We start from the raw sequence: 20,336 nt of genomic DNA on the forward strand, positions 1-20,336 counted from the left end.
GTTTTAATTTTAATACAAAACTTTTCAATTTTTGATTTGCACGTTTATTATGAAAATACATAAGTGTGCAAATTAAAAGTTGAAATATTTTGTATTAAAGTTTTTATTTTAGATTAGACGTTCCTGATTAATAAAAAATAGATTTTTTAAGTTCTTAAAAAAAGTGCAACTTGAAAAGAATAAATATTGATCATACGAATGACAAACATTACTGTAAAAAATCAAATTAGTGCGATAGACAGTGTGGACAGTAGTGATTCTGGGTGTGTTCCATATGATTAAGGTTATGTCACACGTTATGGATTGACAATATCGTTCTTGATTTCGGACGTTTTTAGAACATGAGATCGTGCTCTGTAGGAAATTTATAATATGATACTACCTTTCTTTGAAGAAGATGCCTGGTGCTACTGGGTTGTTTCAGTTGGTGCTCTGCTATCATTTCTCGGTCTTGTTGCTACTTGTATCTGCAGTTGTCGACGAAATGAGAATAAGTGAGTATACAAAGATTTGTTATTAACCATTTGATTTGTTATGATAAATTTATATTTCTAGTAATTTAAGTTATTAACATGTAAATATTAATAATTAGGCAAATGTAAATATTATACAAAGTACTATTTCTTTGGTATGATATTTAATAAGTTAATACTACACTTTTATTAAGTTGATAATTTATAAATTTATACTTCTTTTTATGTAAAAATTAATCATTGTAACTATTTCTTTTGAAACATAATTTCTAAGTTAATTGAAATTTATATTTGTTGTACAATTATAATCATATTATAACAGGAATGAATTTCTGGACCTCGCTGGTACAGTAACACTGAATAATTCTGAAACAGACAATTTCGACAGAATTCTGACATTGGATGTATGCCAGGTTATTGAGCAGGATATCAACGATGGAAAAAGGTTTCTACCTTAAAAATAAATTGGTTACATGAAATTTTTCTTAATAAATACAAAAAATAAGAATGTTCAAGCACTCTTGATTATTCCAAATAATTTGCTGTTGCTATAATATTAACAAAGAGATACTGCCGTATCTGTAGATATTTATCATATTATGTGCTTACCCTTGTTTAAGAAGTGATTTTAAATCAGGAGTGAACACAAAATTATTAAAGTTATTTATTTTATTCAATTTTATATTTTTTGTATGAATTACAACTTTTTAAATCAGAGCTAGGATTTAATTGTACATTTCGGCCCATCTTCAGCTTGGTTCCTACCTCTTCACCGATCGGCATTTAGACTACATGCTACGTGAAGATAAGGAGCAGAAACAAGCACTCAAGCTAAAAATTGACTGAAATGTGCAACTAAATCTTAGCTCTGTTTTAAATAATTCATGTTATTGGTTGCGACAAAGACTATATATTATTTGCTGCAATTTTATTTTATTAAAATGTAATTAGTCGTATTCTCTTATCCGCATATAAATAATATAAGCTATTCATATATCAACATTATCACTGCAATTTTCTACATATTTGTATGTGCTTATTGTAATTTATTTAAAAACTCTTAGTTAATTTAGTGTTATACATTACTTTTTTATTTTCTAATAATAGAATTTGATAATGAAGTATTAATTTAATTTAATTGACTGTGCATCATTAATATCTCTGTAAAAGACAAAAATTATAACACTATCATGCAATATAAATATATTAATTTGATAATATGCATTTTATAATATCATTTTATTACATTATGTAAGAGAATCAGAGTTGAATCCTATGAGAAAAGTTTTTTATTCTATAAGAAAATTATTGATATTTATTATACATTTAATTATTGATTCAATGATACAGTTCGAATGCATAGATAACATCGTGCGAACTGCCGATATGAGCACAAAAATAAACACGTTTGATATTAAGTTATAAAAATTGTTACAAGATTTTATTTTTATTATACGAAGATATATATATATAATATATACGCGCATTTTTCTCGGTGCGTCCAAAACAGCAATTCGCACAATGTATCCATATATTCGGGCCCCTATTCTTCAAAAGTATCGCATTGAAAAATTAGAGCAATGCTATAGTATATCTAACACGTACTACAGTATGTGCGTAGTTTTTTCGTACGCGATACTTTTAGAGATTAAGGGTCCTGATCTATATCGCTAAGATCCGATTGCACCAACATATTTTAATTTTAAGTGAGGCTTAGTTTCTCTCTCTCGAAAAAAAGGAATATAGAAAGCTTTACTTCTCGTTTAAAATCAAAGTAACATTGCAACCGGATCTTAGTCGATAATTTTCTCATAGGGTAAAAAACTAGTTTAACTATTCTGATTCATCCTGTATATGTATTGTATATGCAAAGTGATGAGAAAGTTACTGAAACTGAATAGCTGTTATTTTATAAAATAAATGGATAGAATGAAATAAAGTAAAAAATGGATATCTCTGTAAAAGAAATCCATATTATTTTATAAAAATACGAAAGATATATATGTACATATTTATAAATTTTTAAAAATAAATATTGTATAAAAGCTGAAAATTTAATTAAATGGTTTCATAATACGTATTATTTTTCTAAAATAATTTATCTTCAAAGACTTGGTTATTATAATTATTAATATTCAAAAATGTATTTAGTAGTTTTCAAAAGCTCTGTGATTATTGGCAAATTTAGATGATCGTCATTTCGAAAACATCATTGAATCATTTTAATGTATTAATGATTTTAATATTAATAATCCTTTTGTATATATTTATGAATTTATACATATGTTATATTTTTTCAGAGCCGGACCTTGAAATGTATTTAAAATACTTTTATTTAAAACACATTATGTATTTGCAATACAAATATATTTTGTGTTTTGTACTTTAGTGTCAGTGGATCACATGAATATATTATGTATTTTGTACTAAAAATTGATTTTTGTATATTTATTAAAATTTAATTTTTTTTGTATTTTTCAAAAATAATTCAAAAATAAGATTAATTGTCTATCTTAGTATTTGAAATACAAAATGCAAAATATTTTCAATCTTTCGTTATTAATATTGAAAACAATAATACAAAATATTTTTATATGCTTAATTGTATGAAGTACAAAATACAATTGTCGAATATTTGTTTTTCAAATGTATTTTAAATGTACGTACTCAGCAGGGTTGGCAGGAAAAAAACCACAATGGATTATGGATTTTACTGGTCCGGAGTTTATCCATTGGAATAAATTGGTGGTAAAAACTATAAAATTGACTAATATGTGATAACATATTTATTACAATCCCATTGCATATATTGTACTTACAATATTTTATTTTATGATACGGGCGTTTTTAGAAATAACTGTGTGACTATATCCACTTGTTATATTGATTATAGTGATTGTAAATTAATGCCATTATTTATTCATGATAAAAAAATTCCGTTTAATACTTAAGAAGCTAAATCATCAAATTTTTCTCATTTACTTTCTTGTTTATATATTTTTAAATAAATTATATCCTTTTTAATATTTCGATGCCTTCACGAAAAAACTGATTACAGTTGCCACGATCAATCGCTCATCAATACATTTTTTTGTAAGAACTATAGTGGTATGATTGTGATACTCATAAAATGGGCATATCTTAACAGATGACTATTAAGATATGCCACCTTATGGTTGTCACGACCAAAATATATTGAGGTGAAAATTATCATTATTTTCTGTTGTGGAAACCATTGCATTTTTTCCGTGTTTACATCTTATGGCAGTAGATCCTCTATTTATTACGCTGTCAGTAATAGATCAAGCAACTAATCACACTAAAGACTTTTTATAGGCATTATGTATTTCAGACAACAGAGATCGGATTCGCATTTACCATTTTGTGACATCTTGTAACAAAAAATCTAATTTATTAGTATCGATTCCTAATTTGTTGCGAATTTTATTTTGAATATAAACTGAAATTAGAAAACTTAAATAAAACATGATTGATGTGACTCATTTCGCAGTCTTCTCGTGTAACATGAGATTCGTGCACGAATGTCTGCACCTTACTGATTATTTCATCAGCAAATAATAAACTGAACATGTAATAATTACTTTAGTTTTTTTTTATTTATTTTTTTATGCATAGATTCTTGTCCATAAAATCATAAAGGACTATAAGACTAGGACTATAAGACTGTAAATAGAATATTGATAATTTTATTTATTTTATTGTTTTTAATACATTAATAGAAAGATTTCGAGCTGATTTAAAAAAAAAACTGGAAAATACCGGTTTTTACTAATATGAATTTTTTTCCACTAATATGAATTTTATTTTATTTTCTATGATACTAATGAAATAATATAAAATAAATTTTATAATTCCAATTTTATAATAGTAATATTTATTTCATTTCGTTTTATATATTCATTACAAAATAATAGTCATTAGTTTTATCAACTCATTGTCAGTATATGTACAGAGTATGACTTAAGTATATTAAAGGATTTTAAAGGATGATCCTCACACACAAATTTAAAACAAAAATTTCATGTGATCATATGTCCAAAATGGCTTATTTTTTTTAAATATATGATCAGAATTAAAAAATTTCATTTTTTCCAAAAATTTTGAAAATCATTCAGTCTATTTTGATGAAACTTTGTACATTTAAAGGATATAAAGCCTCATCTTTTCAGACTATACATTATTTTTATTCAATCAAACTCAAGAATAAGGGAGTTTTTTTATGAAAAAAATGCCACTGATTTTTCTTAAGTTTAAAATTTTTTATGATAAATGGAATAAATTAGCTGAAAAAGGTCTCTTTTAATATTTTTTGATAAGGTGAGTCTCGAGTCGAGAAAAAAAAACAAATTTGAATTCGTGCATTGCAAAATTGTTTTATTAGTAAATAATGATCTCGAAAATTATTTTATCAAAATATTAAAAAGATCCTCTTTTTTTTGCTGACTTTTTGCTGAGTATTAAAAATGATTCTTTTTTTCATTTAAATTCTACTAAATCTGATTATTATAACACTTCATATTAATTTTGAAACAATTGTTTCTCTCGAATATTTTTCGAAAGTGAACGAAATAATTTAACAATTATCTGCGTTCAACAGAAAAAACAGCTTTGCAACCATTGTAAAATTCTCTGATATAATTGGCTCTTGCCCTTAGGTTTTCTTGGATCCGAATGTATAAGTCAATGATATTAATCAAAGAATATATCAAAGTTGCATAGTTGCTTTTTCTACTGAATGCAGCCACTGTAATATAATCGATATTCTAAAATCTTGTAAATAATAATAAAATAATATCTTTCTTTTGCTCTTCGTCATACTAGCGATGGGAATAATTGTGAGGCCCATGAGCAAAAACTATTGATACACAAATCCATAGTACAAAATACTTCATCAGTGCAATCATTTAAATATGGATTAAGCAGAAGATATCTAATTGATAACCTTTTTTCTCCTTTTTCTTTTATTCTGTTATCTGTAATTTAAGACAACAAGCAACAGAAATAATATTCACTAAGATATTTACAAAAATTATAACAGAAATACGTACGAATTTTGTATTATTATACATGAAAAATAATTTTTTAATAATTAATAATGTATTTTCAGTTTGCAATTTTAATTTTGAATTTTCTTTTCGATGTGTTCCGAAAATCTTAAACAAATTAATTTTACAAGTCTTTAAATTCTAACACTACTAAATTAAATATTAATTAGTATTATTATATTTTAATTAGTACACTTCACCTGAAACGTTTTTTCTCTCGAATATTTTAGAAAACGATAATATAAACAGTGTAAAATAAGCAAAATAATGTAAAGCAATGTAATATAACCGATATTTAGAAATATTTTGTAAATAATAAATGTCTATTAAGATAATATTTATAAAAATATAACAGTAAACAGAAACTTATATCATCAACTTTAACATCTAAATTTTTAATTGTATATGTAATAATTTTTTAATAATAAATAATCTAAACATTATATTTTTAGTTTACCACTTTAATCTTTCTTCACGATGCGTTTCTTTAAAAATCTATAACATATTAATTTTACAAGTCATTTAAATTCTAACACTATTAATTAATATGACACTTCATATTAATTTTGAAATAATTATTTCTCTTGATTATTTTCCAAAACAAAGTAAACGAAATAATTTAACAATGGCTGTGTTCAGCAGAAAAAACAATTTTACAATCGTTGAAAGATTCTTAATATAATTGCTTTTGCTCTTAGGTTCTTGAATCTAAATGTATAAGTCAATGATATATATACCCTAGCTATACATACTTTTTTTCTATTCTTGATATACATATTGGGATCTCTGAGATCTTATCTATATTTGTTATCGTAACTTTCATAAAAAATGGACATATTTATTAATTTTTTTTTTCAATCGATGGAAAAAAATTGATTAACAATTTTTTTTACATAATGTGTAAAAGTCAATAGAATTAAGGAGCTTTGGATATATAGATTCAAAGAAAAAAAAAGTTTAGAAACACGAAAAAATCTCGATTGCACTGGGAGTTTTTGTGGCCAAGTATGTATAACTAGGATTAAAGAATACATTAGTTGCATAGCTGCTTTTTTTACTGAACGCAATCACTGTAATATAACTGATATTCTGCATTCTTGTAAATAATAAAAACAATACTTGCTTCTGTTTTTCATTAGTGAATAAATAAATAATTGTTCCTTAATCAAAAAAGCTATTGATGTACAAATTTATATCACCAACATTTTATCCAATGTAGTGCGCTCAATTTATCAATTTATGAATCGGCCATTTTTTTCTTTTTTCCTATTCTTTTCGTTGCCTGTAATTTAAAACAAACAACAGAAATAATGTCTATTAAGATTTTATTTACAAAAATTATAACAGAAATCTATATGAACTTTGTAATATTGAAATTTTTGTATATATGCAGGGTTTCCCGTAAATACCCGATTGATACTTAAGGAGAGATTCCTAAGATTATTTTGAGACGAAAATTTTAACATTAAAATATTGAGACTATAATAACTTTTGAATTATAAATGTTAAAAATTATCGTCTACAGTTGGCGCGCTCAGGAGCGGCATAACGCAAAGACTTGGGATGCGTTTGGAGTTGCGCATAATGTATCGTTTTGTCCTTCTTTATTATTTGATGAACAAAAAGGACAAATGATCATGTGTTTCATGCAAAACTCGGAATGCACCTTTAAACGCAAAAACTAACTTATCACTTCTTTTGTTAATATCGATTTTAGGATTACATATGTGAATATAAGATTTTATTTATTGAATATTTTTACAAACGCATTGTACAATAATGTTGTACGATTATTATTATATTTGAATGAGTTTTAATTGAATATTAACAGTACTTAACTCTATATAAAGAGCTACTAATTTCTATTAATTAAGATATGAAATTGATAGCAGATTGCTCAAAGAACTGTTATCTGACAGCTTGCGTTTTGTGTATCATGTAAAAATAAAAAAATATTATAAAAAGCAAAATGTCGCACAACGTTATTGTATAATACGTTTGTAGAAATATCAATAAATAAAATCTTATATTCATATATGTAATCCTAAAATCTTAATCGATATTAACAAAAGAAGAAAAATCTCAAGCAGATAAAAAGTTACGAAAGAATATCATTTGAATCCATTTTGGAACTGTTTACAGCAGACTTTGACACCATTCTTGTAACGAATATCAAATTTTCTGAGCAAATGGTACTCATTTTAATTAATAGAAAATAGGATATTTTATATATATATATACAAATATAACTTCTAACCATTACTTTTTCAAAACTAATTAAATCTGAATAACTTCTCTTGTTAATTTCCGGGATATCCGCCTGAGGAAATTAAAATGTTCCACCCTATATATACATGTATAAATAGAATATTTTATTTGTATAGGACTACAAGTGCCAACAGAAGTCTTCCAGATATTCCAAAAGATAAGAGCAGAGAACATGAGAACATGGTAGATTCAGAACCTCAAGATATTTATGACACTACTGAAATTATGGGGGACCATTCAGAATTGTATGCTACAGTCCAAGATGCAGGTAATATGAAATTGAAAATAATGCAAATAATTAAAATTACAAAAGATAAAAACATTTTATTTTATTATTTTATTTTTATCGTATTCTATTTTCACTAACTTTATCTTTTAGCTCAAGAACAAATGTTTGAAAGGGAACCACAAGAAGTTATCTTGCAAGGATGTGCCTTGCCACAAGATACATCTCATCAATATACAAGATTTGCATCTCCTGTTTCTGACAATCGTAGGTGAATTGTTATTAAATATTTTGGTAATTATTCGGATTAATGGATACAGCACCAATGACTTTGACATATGTTGTCAGGGTCATTATTCTAAATGACCTTCAAAAAGTTTTAGGTAGCAGTCACTGTTCGTTCAAAAGTTACAAAAAACGTTTAAACAGTAATGTCTTATTTCTATCATTTACAATATTAAAAATTATTCTATATCCTGTCATGGGGCGTACTTTTCACGCGAAGCAAGGACCACTCTACTTCTGCCCTCCTGTCTAAAGTTCGATGTTCACGACACTAGAAATAGGTCTGAGATCTCAGATGAAAAAAGAATTGACCAATCGCATTGGTCATGTGATCAACTTGTTTAAATTAACGATTTGTTAATTCTTTCTTTGTCCGAGATCTTGGACCGATTTCTATCGTGGACATTGGGCTTAAGAGAAAGTCGATCGCTTGACAGAGGAGGAGAGGGAGGGAGAAAGGTGGACTTCACTTCGCAAAATCGATCATCCCTAAACAGGGGGAGAGATGAAATGGATCTCGCTTTGCTTGGAAAGTCGTACGCCCCAAAGCAGGAGGGAAATGGGGTGGAACTCGCTTCGTGTGGAAAGTCGTATGTCTATCAGTATGTAGCAGAAATAAGACATAATTTTGTATTTGTTAATAACAAACAGTTACCGACTAAAATCTTTTGAAGGGTCACTCATGACAACATATGTCAAAATCAAGATCATCGCGGTGTCTGCTAATCCGAATAATTATCAATTTTTCTTTGTTAATTATTTAATGATATTTTAATTTATTTTAGTTGAACATCCTTATGCCCAACTTCAAAATATTCAGAAAACTGAGGCTAGTCAAATAAATAGGTATTAATTATTTACTACTTCTACATTTTATATTGTTCCATATATCATTCCGTATACTTTTGTCTTATTTGTTTCAGAAAATATGTAATATTTGTTTCTCATAATTTACAGAAATAATGTTAATCAAATTACGAATATTGAAAAACCATCAACATCAATGGATCAATCAAATGAAAATCCAATCGCACCACCGAGAACTCGACGATCTTCATCTCACAACTCACTTCTTAATTCTGAAATACATTACGATATTCAGGCTGCTAATGCTATCTCTGGTGGTGTTCAAGCTAATCAAGATTTACCCTACATGACACCGCCTCTCTTAATGTTACTGCCACAGCCACTGCATCCCCAACATAATAATCTGCAACAACACTTCAGTGGAGACTCACAAGATTCGAGTATTTGCATTATTCTTTCCTTCAATTTTTCATTTATTGTATGATGAATAATTTCTAATGAATTGCATATTATCTTTCTATAACAGAAGGATATACAAGCATAAGCGTGAGGGAACCATTAGCTAATATAATAGCACAAAGTAAGACAACTTACAGACAAAATCAATCTACTCGACCAATTACTGATCCCCATTATGCTACTGTTTCTGATGATTCTGGTAAATAAGCTTCAGAAGTAAGCTATGATAACTATAATATATAATAAATCTCATATAATCTGACATTCTATAGACGAAATGTATGCTGCAATTGATGAACAGGATAAAATATATACCAGTGGCAGTGAAACATATGCACAAATTCAGCCAATGACATCAGAAGTACAAGTACAACATGAACAAATAGTATTTTGTCAGCCTCCGCGCACAGAAGAAACACATTCTGCACCTCAACCACCGAGTGTCGATAGTTTACGTCATGTTGCACACGCCCATTCTAGGCAAGGTAATAACTTTTTTTTGTAATCTGGAGACACGGTAGTGTCTCGGCGCTAAGACATGGCGCGATAATTATGTACCGTAAGTGCAAAAAGTTCGTACAGGGCAAATATAGCAAAAGTTTTATTTTTAGAAAATAAACATCCAGCGAGAAATGACTCATTGAATTGATATCGAATAAACATCAATAATGATGTCGACACTAATTTCATTATTTCAATTTAACGTTTAATTGACTGTCATTTCTTGCTAGAATTAGGAATTTATTCATAAAAAATGAAATAGACTGTATAGTTCTCAAAATTATTGTACTAAAAAGATGTGTAATAATTAAATAAAATACTCAAATATTCAAAATATTCAAAATAAAATATTCAAAATAAGCCAAAATTCAAAATGTATTATAATATTTGGATGCACAAAGGTATTTGTACAGACAAGAAATTCAGCTTCTAAAATCAAGAAGATATGCGAAGCTTGTTTGTTTATATTAAACAACATATTTATATATACTTGCTAATTAATATTTATTTTTTACATTTTTAAGACTTTTTAAATAAAAATTTTCCTTGTACGAATACTTTTTGCACTGTAATTTAACAAAATTTTTTTTAGATCCAAAAGCAAAAGTAATTATTTAATATATGCGATTATGCAATTATATTTCTAATAGTTTATCTTGTCACAATTTTAAAATACAAGACAATTTTAAAAAGTTAAAGGGATACTAGCGTGACAGTCAAACTCCGACGAAATAGTTTTATCGATTAAATGTGATTTACACTCATATGATTTATACAATGCAAACATACGATTTACGAAACATTGATATATCATTATACATCAATATCGTACGCACATATATATACAATTTATCGCATATCAAAATTTCTTTGCTTTTAAATTTATTTCTTCATATATACGACAAAATTTTGATAAAAAAAACATTCCCTCTAAATTCTGCAATTAATTTCATGGTACTCCCAAGCAATCATCCATCTTAAGCTGTACCCCAATGTGCTCGATCTCTGCGATCGGAATGTACTTCTTCGATGAAAACTTATAATGCTTATGACGTGACAATTTTTGTCCGTCGCGGATCTCCTATGCGAGGATCTTGCATCCTCCCGACTCGGAAGATGAGTATGCGCTAATTATTTGCTTCTTTAATTGTTTAATTATAAATTACACTTTTTAGTCTAATAATATATATATAAATTTTGTACTAATAACGTGCTCGATGGTTGCGCTATTCCCATTATATTTTTGTCGTCTCATCCATCATCAGGAGAAGGAAGATCCATTACTTCGAGAAGAAAGAAGATACGATCATGTCATACGTAACTAAGATAATACCATGTTGGGAGCTGTCTCATCCGGGAGCCCGGTACACGCAAGTCGTATGATTCTGTATGATTCCGTATTTGCTTTTTTATTATATTGTCGTTTAGAACCTCGCTATTATCGCACACTAATTATAGGAAGAAGAAGCTCTATGTACGTAATACATTTTCTTCCAACGGAAAATCAGGATTACAAAGAATGAGAAGATAACCGTGGACAGTAATATATATTACTTTGACCAATTGTGCAAAAATAGAGGGACTGATTCTCTGAAGTATTATTCGTTTTGTCTTTCGGGAGCTGCTCGGAGTCGTTCCGAATGAACCCAGCGTATTTGAAATATAGGATTCACACTATGTACGACATCTCTCATACGACATCTGACATTGTTACGATGAATGTCGGACATCGTATAACGGATATCGTACATAGTGTGAATCCTACATTTCAAATACGCTGGGCTCATTCAGAGCCACTTCCGAGAAACAAATGTGTACCACTAATCATATGGATAGTATCCATCTGAAATAAAGACGTTTAGTTACGGAACCGCTATGGCGGAGCTTCCTTGGATATCCTGAGCTATCCAAAAGAATAATTTAAAAAAGAAGGCTAAGACCTTCCGAATTAATTCCGTTACGCCCTATAGAGCGCAAGGATTCGCAACCTGTGATGATTTATCGCGAGTTGCAGGATGAGCAATAAGAGTCGGCACAGAAAATGGCCCTGGCCCTGACTAGGGGGAGGACCCAACAGTCTGCGTGGATCCGCGGAAAAATTCTGGTCGGCACTCGGCACTCGTGTTGTGATTGAGCCAGAGCTTTCTGTAAGAGGACGGACTCCCCCAAGGCATGACTGTTGAAGATTAAGGAGCGAATCGAAAATTTCCAAAGGACGATATCGGAGAGAGCTGAGGTCGTATCGGTGAAACGATCGTTAAAGATTCTTGAACTCTCGAATGGCCAATATTTAAGTTGCTGCATAGTACTAAAGTTCGCAATCACGTGTCATCCGATGCTATTTTTGAGCGAAATATTAGTTGCCGAATTCCACTCATCTCTTGCCACAGCCGAATCATTTTTTTCTACATGTTTGCGAGTCATCAGTCATAGAAATTCGTTTTATGTCACCAATGTGATCTGTCCAGAAAACTTCTTGTTATTGTGCGAGTCTTTTATCTATCGACGATATACTTGATTCCTAGCGCGATTTTATGTGAGATATTCATCTTTATTGTATAATAATTTTGAAAACTCCGATTATATTAAATTTAGCACGATTGTTTGATCGACGCGAGTATAATCGATTCTATCTTTTATTCTGCGGATGCCGAGTCTTGAAGAACTACAGATTCAACATACAGTTGATCAATATCATATGTAATTCGATGTTTACAGAGTACATTTGTTATTTTATTTTTCTTATTAATCTCTGTACAGTTCTTTCAGCCTATCTCATTCTCCAATATTCTTCTCGCCTGTAACAAATCACTCCTGCTATCATCGCGAATCGTTTTTGCGTATAAATACTACTGTGAAATCGAAAATTAACGAAAGAATGGCACGCTCCCTCGTGTCTGGCGCCCGACTTATGTTTGGTGAAAAGTTTTATCTCTGGGGGATCAATTTTTTCCCAAATGCGAAAATGTAAAAATCTCACACATACACAAACACACACACACAACACACACACACACACACAACACACAATTTTTCATTTGTCATGTTTCCGTTGTAAGGAAAATGTTACATAATTGACCCCTAGAACAAATTTTTCTATTTTTTTTTTTGAATATTAGAATAGCTTAGCGCCGCCCCTACCACTTTAAGAAGTTAATATTTCTTAAACGAAGTGTTTGCGATCAAATTTTCACAGAAAAATTTTGTTTGTTTTGAGATCATGAATTAATTATTTTAAGTTTGGCGATTTAACTGACGGGAATAGTTTGAAATAATCTATAATATAACTGTCTTTTTTCTTATTTTTAGCGTCATCGTCAAGTGCCAATAGCTCCATTATCAATCTCGGATCTCCTAAACCTGAAAAACGTCAAGCAAATTCTCCTCTACCACCGCCACCTGAAGCAACTGCGGAGGCATACGCATCTATTGACAAAAAAAACAAAAATGATGATAAATCGAAGTCTTCATTGTCGGCGGGTAAATCACTAGAGGATATGTACGCGAAGGTGATGAAGAAAAAAAAGGAAATAGAGGAACAGCAAAATGATGCTCATCCAAGCTTTAATGTTTTACATTCTGAAACGAATGCTTGTAGAAAATTAAGTCTTATAGAAATCAGCAGAGCATCATGGTGCAGCCACGAATCTGTGGAAATACAGAAAAAGGAATCCGATTTTGTTCATTGTTCAACCAATAGTTCTACTACAAGCAATTTTTATGCAGAAAATAACAAGGGCACTTCTTTAAAAATGCCTAAAGATGATGCGGATGTGATCTCGTTACATTTAGAATCTGATCACGAATACGAAGCCGTTAATTCTAACAGTCAAAGAAACTCTGTTGCAAGAATCGTTATGAATTCATTTAATTCAAACTATGATATATTACGTCAGCAGTCTTTGCAAGAAAATGAAAACAATTCAATATCTATGAAAAATAATACGGATATATATTCGACACCATTTAAGCGCAGACAAGTAAGTAACGCTAGCAGCGACGATCCTGGTTATGAGAAGGTGCGATTGCAACAGCGAGATCATGAAATAGATTCGGAGCCAAATTACGAAAGCATGCCACATGATACGAATGAGCCGAACTATGCGTCCGTTTGTCGACCTGGTGACAGTGATACGGACCCAAATTATGAGTCTGTGAATCACACCGATCCGAATTATGAAAGTGTGAAATACATGAGTGTCGGGCAAAGTGAGGAACCACCATATGAACAAGTGAATAATTTATTGTTAAATGCAAATGCGGACGGTTATGAGAAGGTAAAAAATAAGAAGAAAATGGACAGTAATTACGAAAAAATAATACTACATAATTCTTTAGAAAAAATTAGCAACGGAGGGGATACCGACGACGAGCAATTCGTTCAAGTGTAATGTTCTTATTTTGCGTTACTATGAGACCTAATGATCGAATTGTGTGTTCAGTGTTCTTTGCAATCTCAAGCTCACTCAAAATTGAGTGAACAAAATTTGACCTTATATTTTGCAACAAGCGATTTACAAACAATACATCAAATGGCATTGATATAATAATGAGAATAAGACTGAGGAAGACAGACAGTAAAAGTAAGCTTTTGAATAAAGAGACGATAGCACTTAATTTCTAAATTGTTATAAATGGATGTATTTTTAGGATAATATATAGGAGCATAATTCGAAAAGTTACCAATAAACGAGTCAAAATATAAATTAATTCTATATTCTGTTCAACGAAAGAATGACTTCTGTCTGCGCATAGGAAGCAGCATAACGAGCAAAATGGGGATGTATTCATTACTGTATATGTACATATGATACTTCCGAACTTTGGGCTTAGAAAATTGATCGGATGAAATAATTAGAGTTGGGAAATAACACGTTACTTATAAGCCGTTACATTTTTTGGTAACGATCGTTACTTTTTTCTATCTTTAACAGTAACGGTAACGTCGTTACATTTGTGCAGTAATGATAACGAATTCAATCGCTACTTTTATCATTACTTTAATTTTTATTGGTTGGATTATATTTCAATATTGCTAGCGCTGAAAAATGTTTCGCTTTGTATCCCTAGAAGTATACTTCTAGTTACCAAAGTTATGTCGTTGTTATAACAAATGAGCGAAGTATTAACATTATTTTAAATGCTTGTGTAAGTATACAAATATATATTTACAATTTAACATTGTATTATATATAATAAAAAATTATTATTTGCAATAAATATAATTCTAAAATATTTATTTTCTCATTTCTATATTTCTTAAAAAATATTTTATATTTTATACCTTTGACTGCATTCCGATAATTACTATCAATCTTGAAAATCTGTAATTCACATTACATATATACTACGGATTTTTAGTACTGGAAGTGAATCTTGAAATACATACTTAAGTCCAGTTTCACAATTGATGGTTAACTCTTAACCAAGGGGTTCAACTTATTCATTATTCTCTTTTCAATTCTAAAAAAGATGAGAAATAAGTTGAATCTCGGTTAACCGTGAATTGTGAAACTGGACTGAACTGGGTCTTAACACTGACATTAAAATTTAAAAACAATAATTAAACAATATAGTATATGCAAGTACATTTATAAGGTACGTTAATAGTTTAAAATTGAATTATTTAAAGCAATGAAGATCCAGCTTCGACTGTAATAAACATTTTTCTAGTATTGATTGTTCTCACATGCGGTCCAAAGATTCTTAATATTATTTAACAATATTTAATTTAAATTCAATAATTGTTGAATTTAGCTCCCGACTGTTTCTGCCAGATTCGTTTTTTGTGCAAAAACGCATCGAATGAGTCTAATTTTATTAACGTCATTGATTTTATCAACATATATGAGCGAGCTAAATTCAACAATTTTCCAAAAAGTAACGATTCCTTTTTCAAGTAACAGTGTTACTTTTTAAAATGACTAAGTAACTAATTATTTTTAACAAAAAGTAATTACTATAACTCCAGCAAATGAGAATGGATTGAAATGAATTGAAATGGATTCAGATTTTCAAAAATATTGATTCAAAAATATTGAATATTAAAATGAATGCTTTTCAATCCTGAATGCATTTTTATTCATTTATTATATTATAGGAATTGCAAGGAATATATCTCTATGTCTTTCAATCTAAAAATAATATTAATTTTTTCTGTGTACAACATACACATTATGAATACTCTTCAACTCAAAATTTTGAATAGAAAATGCAATTTTTCAATCCAATTGTACATAATTGAATTCAATGAAATCCAAAAAAAGTATTCGCTATTTAAAATACATTTGGATAGAAAAAAAATTCAATCCATTTTAATTCATTCTCGTTTGCTGTGACGGTAACGCATTATGTTTTTAAGGTAACGTTCCCAACTCTGGAAATAATTTTGATATTTTAATGTGTTTGTTAAATCGAAATCGTTCACTGAAAATAAATAATTGTCACAACCGAGAATAGTTGCGGCAAAGAGATGTCTGTCCAATGTGTCATGTAAACGTGTAGAATAATTTTTGAAATGTCTTTTTGAGGTTTGAATATGTGGTTAAAAATTTCGCACAACGAGAGAGCCTTAAATTTAAAAATTTCGAACGAGCAAGAACGAATTATTAATTGTCATTCATCATTGTTTACTTAGCCTCGTTTATTTTTCATTGAAGAAGACATTAACGGATTAGAAGATGACACTTCGATGTCCAATTCTTCTTCCATCATATTGTATAAGAATCTATGAATTCATAGAAAAACTAACACAATGAATTGCTCAACAATATTATTTTTAAAATAAGTAATTATAACGCAATAAATTAACTCCAAGTAATCTAATGCTCTGATGATACAAGATATTAAAAATTAAGATCCGCTGATACAAAATATTAACAAATTGCAGTACTTACAACACTATGAAGAGGCAGCGGAGATCTACGCAAAACGGACAAATTTTCATTCGATCTATTTTTATTTTCTCTTTGAACAGAGTATAACATAAAACTATAAAACTATTACATTTGCAATAATACATTGTCATCTATATGAATTAAAGCTTCATTATTGTCTGTCTTTAGTAAACAAATTCGATCACATTTGCCATAAGCTAAAGTGACATAAAATGATGTTTTTAAAATGTTCAATAAATTCATTAAATGTTCATTTAAAAAATGCGGTTAAAATAATTTATGAATGTAAGTTATAATTTAACAATTGTAAATTATAAACATGTATACATATTTATTTTCATCAATTCTTAAATATAAAGAGATATTCGTAGTTCGGTATTTGTAATACGTGCGCGCACGCAATACACACACACACACACACACACACACACACACACACACACACACACACTTTTTATATTAATGCTAATTATTCTATACTTGGTAATTTTAATGCTGTATTACTCAAATGAAAATAATCTAAGACAAAAATAATATCGAGGCTATTTTTATAAGGACCATCATAGGTAATTTTTTATGACTATCAAAGAGATTTCGGAAGCTCAATAGTAACAGAAGAACGCTTACCTTATTATTGTTTTGGCTGTTCTAAAGAGATAAATTAATGAGGATTTTACATTATTAATCTCTATTTTATCATCAGAAATCTTATAGATTTATATATTTTTAATGATAAAACAATAACTAAATAAGACTAAATAAGATAAAATTCTCATTACTTATATCTTCGTAACAGATGAAATAGTTGATAAATGAACTTTTCAAATGTGATCAGGCTTCCTCTAATAGACCCTTTGATGGTCATGCTAACTCCTATAAGAATGGCGATCTTTAATAATTTCTTGTTGATATCTTCATATATGTATGTGCAATAACAATAATATGATCGGATAGATCGGATATTCGGAAGATAGATCCGCTATATTTTTTTTTTTACTATCCGGTTCGGATAACCGAATATTAGCAGTATATTCGGCTTTTATATAGAAAGTTTGCGTCATTGACACAGAATTCTATTATTTTAAGCTTCTTGCACAATTCATGGTTTACGCTTATAATTAAAATAGATTGTCACAGAAAAATGCTGAAATGCTATTGTCCATCATGAAAAATTGGTAATTACACAGTTTCATATTGAACAAGATCCAAAGCAGGATCGAAACATTTATATGTTCTAATATTTAAATAAAGTATAGTGTCGGCCAAAAATTCCAAGCCAACTGAATATCTCGAAAAGTATGCATTTTTGAAAAAAATGTTTTAAACAAAAATTATAGGATTAAAAAATCTATTTAATGATCTTATCAGTTTAACCTTGAGTGGCCAATGTCAGATCAAGGTCACATCGATTTATTAAAATTGTACACTTTATTTTTGATTCCAGAATCTAATAGCCAATATCAACAACTTTTCAAAACGCTACATTAAAGTTCATTTTTATTAAGTACCTTTCGAGTTATAACGCTAGAAAGCATAAGTTAACATTATTAGTATTACCCAAGGTGTCCGACCGATTATGACCTTTTGAATGTTGTTCACGATCATGCCTTGAATAATATTTATTAAGATCAAGATCATTGAAGATTGTTCCTATTTTCATTTTTACGTAAAAATAAATTTTCAGTGCACTTAATAAAAATGAACTTTATTGTAGCGTTTTGAAAAGCTTTGATATCAACTATTAGATTCTGGAATTAAAAATAAGATGTCTAATGACCTTGACATTGGCGACGCCACCCAAGGTCAAGATATGATCTGATAATTAAATAGATAATCTGATAATATTAAATAGATTTTTTTTTAACTCTATTTTTACTTAAAACATTTTTCTCAGAAATGCATACTTTCCGAAATATTCAGCTGACCCAGAACTTTTGACAGATGCTTATATATTTACACATTAATGTGTCGACTCTGAAAGGCTTTATTTAATTTATATCAAATAAGTCGAACTTGATGTGTGCAAAATTCTAGGATAGAGTGTCAATGAAATAAGAACAAATAAGAAAGAAAAAAAAATGTTGAAAATGTAATATTTAACGTATATATAACTTAGTGACAGAAAAGTCGGAGGCATTTATACCATAGATTTTTCTTTAAAAAAAGAGATTATAATAGTTTAAAAAAATTACAAAAATTATAATGGTCACAAATAATAATAGGTTATCAGTCGTTTTGCAAAGGTATTTAATGTTAAAATGACAAAATATCAGATTTTCATAAAAACAAATTGAACAATAAATCAATTACTTTTTATTTCATTACGTTTATTTCATTACGCAGATTAAATATCGTTTATTTCATAAAAAAATAACGTAATTTTAATATTTTATCCAAACTATACAGATATAGTTTGAGTGGTAAAGTATCCCAAATTTTCGGCATTTTAATCATCCTAAATGATTTTAATTGTTTTAACCACTATATGTATAGATATTATATTTATTTGCATACGTATTATTGTAAAACACAATTGCATTTTTTTTTTCTTAAAAGTACTTTATTTTTTTAACATTATTTAATATACTTTTTGTTAATAAAAAAATATTTAAAATTAAAATATTTGATAACTAATTATAATTTTTTTTAAAAACGCCTTAATATTTTTTTTTTATAAAAAGTAAAAACTGCGTGAATGATGTTTTAGGGTATAGTTAACGCGGTGTTGCAAACACTTTGAAACGTTTTTTAATTGGTCAGTTTGTAAAATTCTTTCTTCTATCTAATTGATCTATCAAATGTTTCGAAGCATTTGTACTTGACTACAGCCTTAAAGATGTAATTGAAAATTTCTGATACTTCTCGACTTTCGAGCTATCGAAATGTCGATTCCGATCGGAATTAATGAGAACCAATAAAAATTATAAAAATCAAGTATTATTAAGTTTCGAACATATGTACATGTCTACGAAACTAATAAATTATATTGGGAGTACAAATTAGTTTGGTCCGTTTTTTTGTGTTCAAAAATGCATTTATTTCAAAACAAAATGAATGAACAGATCAATTAAAATATTGTCCATCGCTGCTTACTACTTTTTCCCATCTCTCAGGCAATTTTCGAATTCCATTTCGAAAAAATGACTCTTTGGAGGCGATCCAATTTTGGAGCCAATTTTCGATTTCTGCGAAAGAAGTGAACCGGTGACTTGCCAAATCATCCTTCGGAACAATCAGTAATCAGAAGGAGCAATGTCTGGAGAATATGGCGAGTGCGAGTAAAACATCCCATTTGAGCGTTTCCAAATATTTTTTTACAACTTTAGCGACATGAGACCGAGCGTTGTGAAGAAAA

General features: G+C 28.9%; 1 protein-coding gene across 1 annotated transcript; it reads left to right on the plus strand.

Annotated features, from left to right (window-relative positions):
- Positions 1 to 372: 372 nt before the first annotated feature.
- LOC108692457 lies at positions 373 to 15,120 on the plus strand. The gene is made up of 9 exons (XM_018200705.1): positions 373 to 494; positions 796 to 918; positions 7,924 to 8,075; positions 8,187 to 8,300; positions 9,104 to 9,164; positions 9,276 to 9,565; positions 9,652 to 9,783; positions 9,857 to 10,069; positions 13,395 to 15,120. The coding sequence occupies exons 1-9, from the start codon at positions 373 to 375 to the stop codon at positions 14,474 to 14,476; spliced, it is 2,289 nt and encodes a 762-aa protein (XP_018056194.1). The 3' UTR covers positions 14,477 to 15,120.
- Positions 15,121 to 20,336: the final 5,216 nt, after the last annotated feature.

This window comes from Atta colombica, unplaced genomic scaffold (genome assembly GCF_001594045.1).
Source record: "Atta colombica isolate Treedump-2 unplaced genomic scaffold, Acol1.0 scaffold72, whole genome shotgun sequence".
Lineage (NCBI taxonomy): Eukaryota > Metazoa > Arthropoda > Insecta > Hymenoptera > Formicidae > Atta > Atta colombica.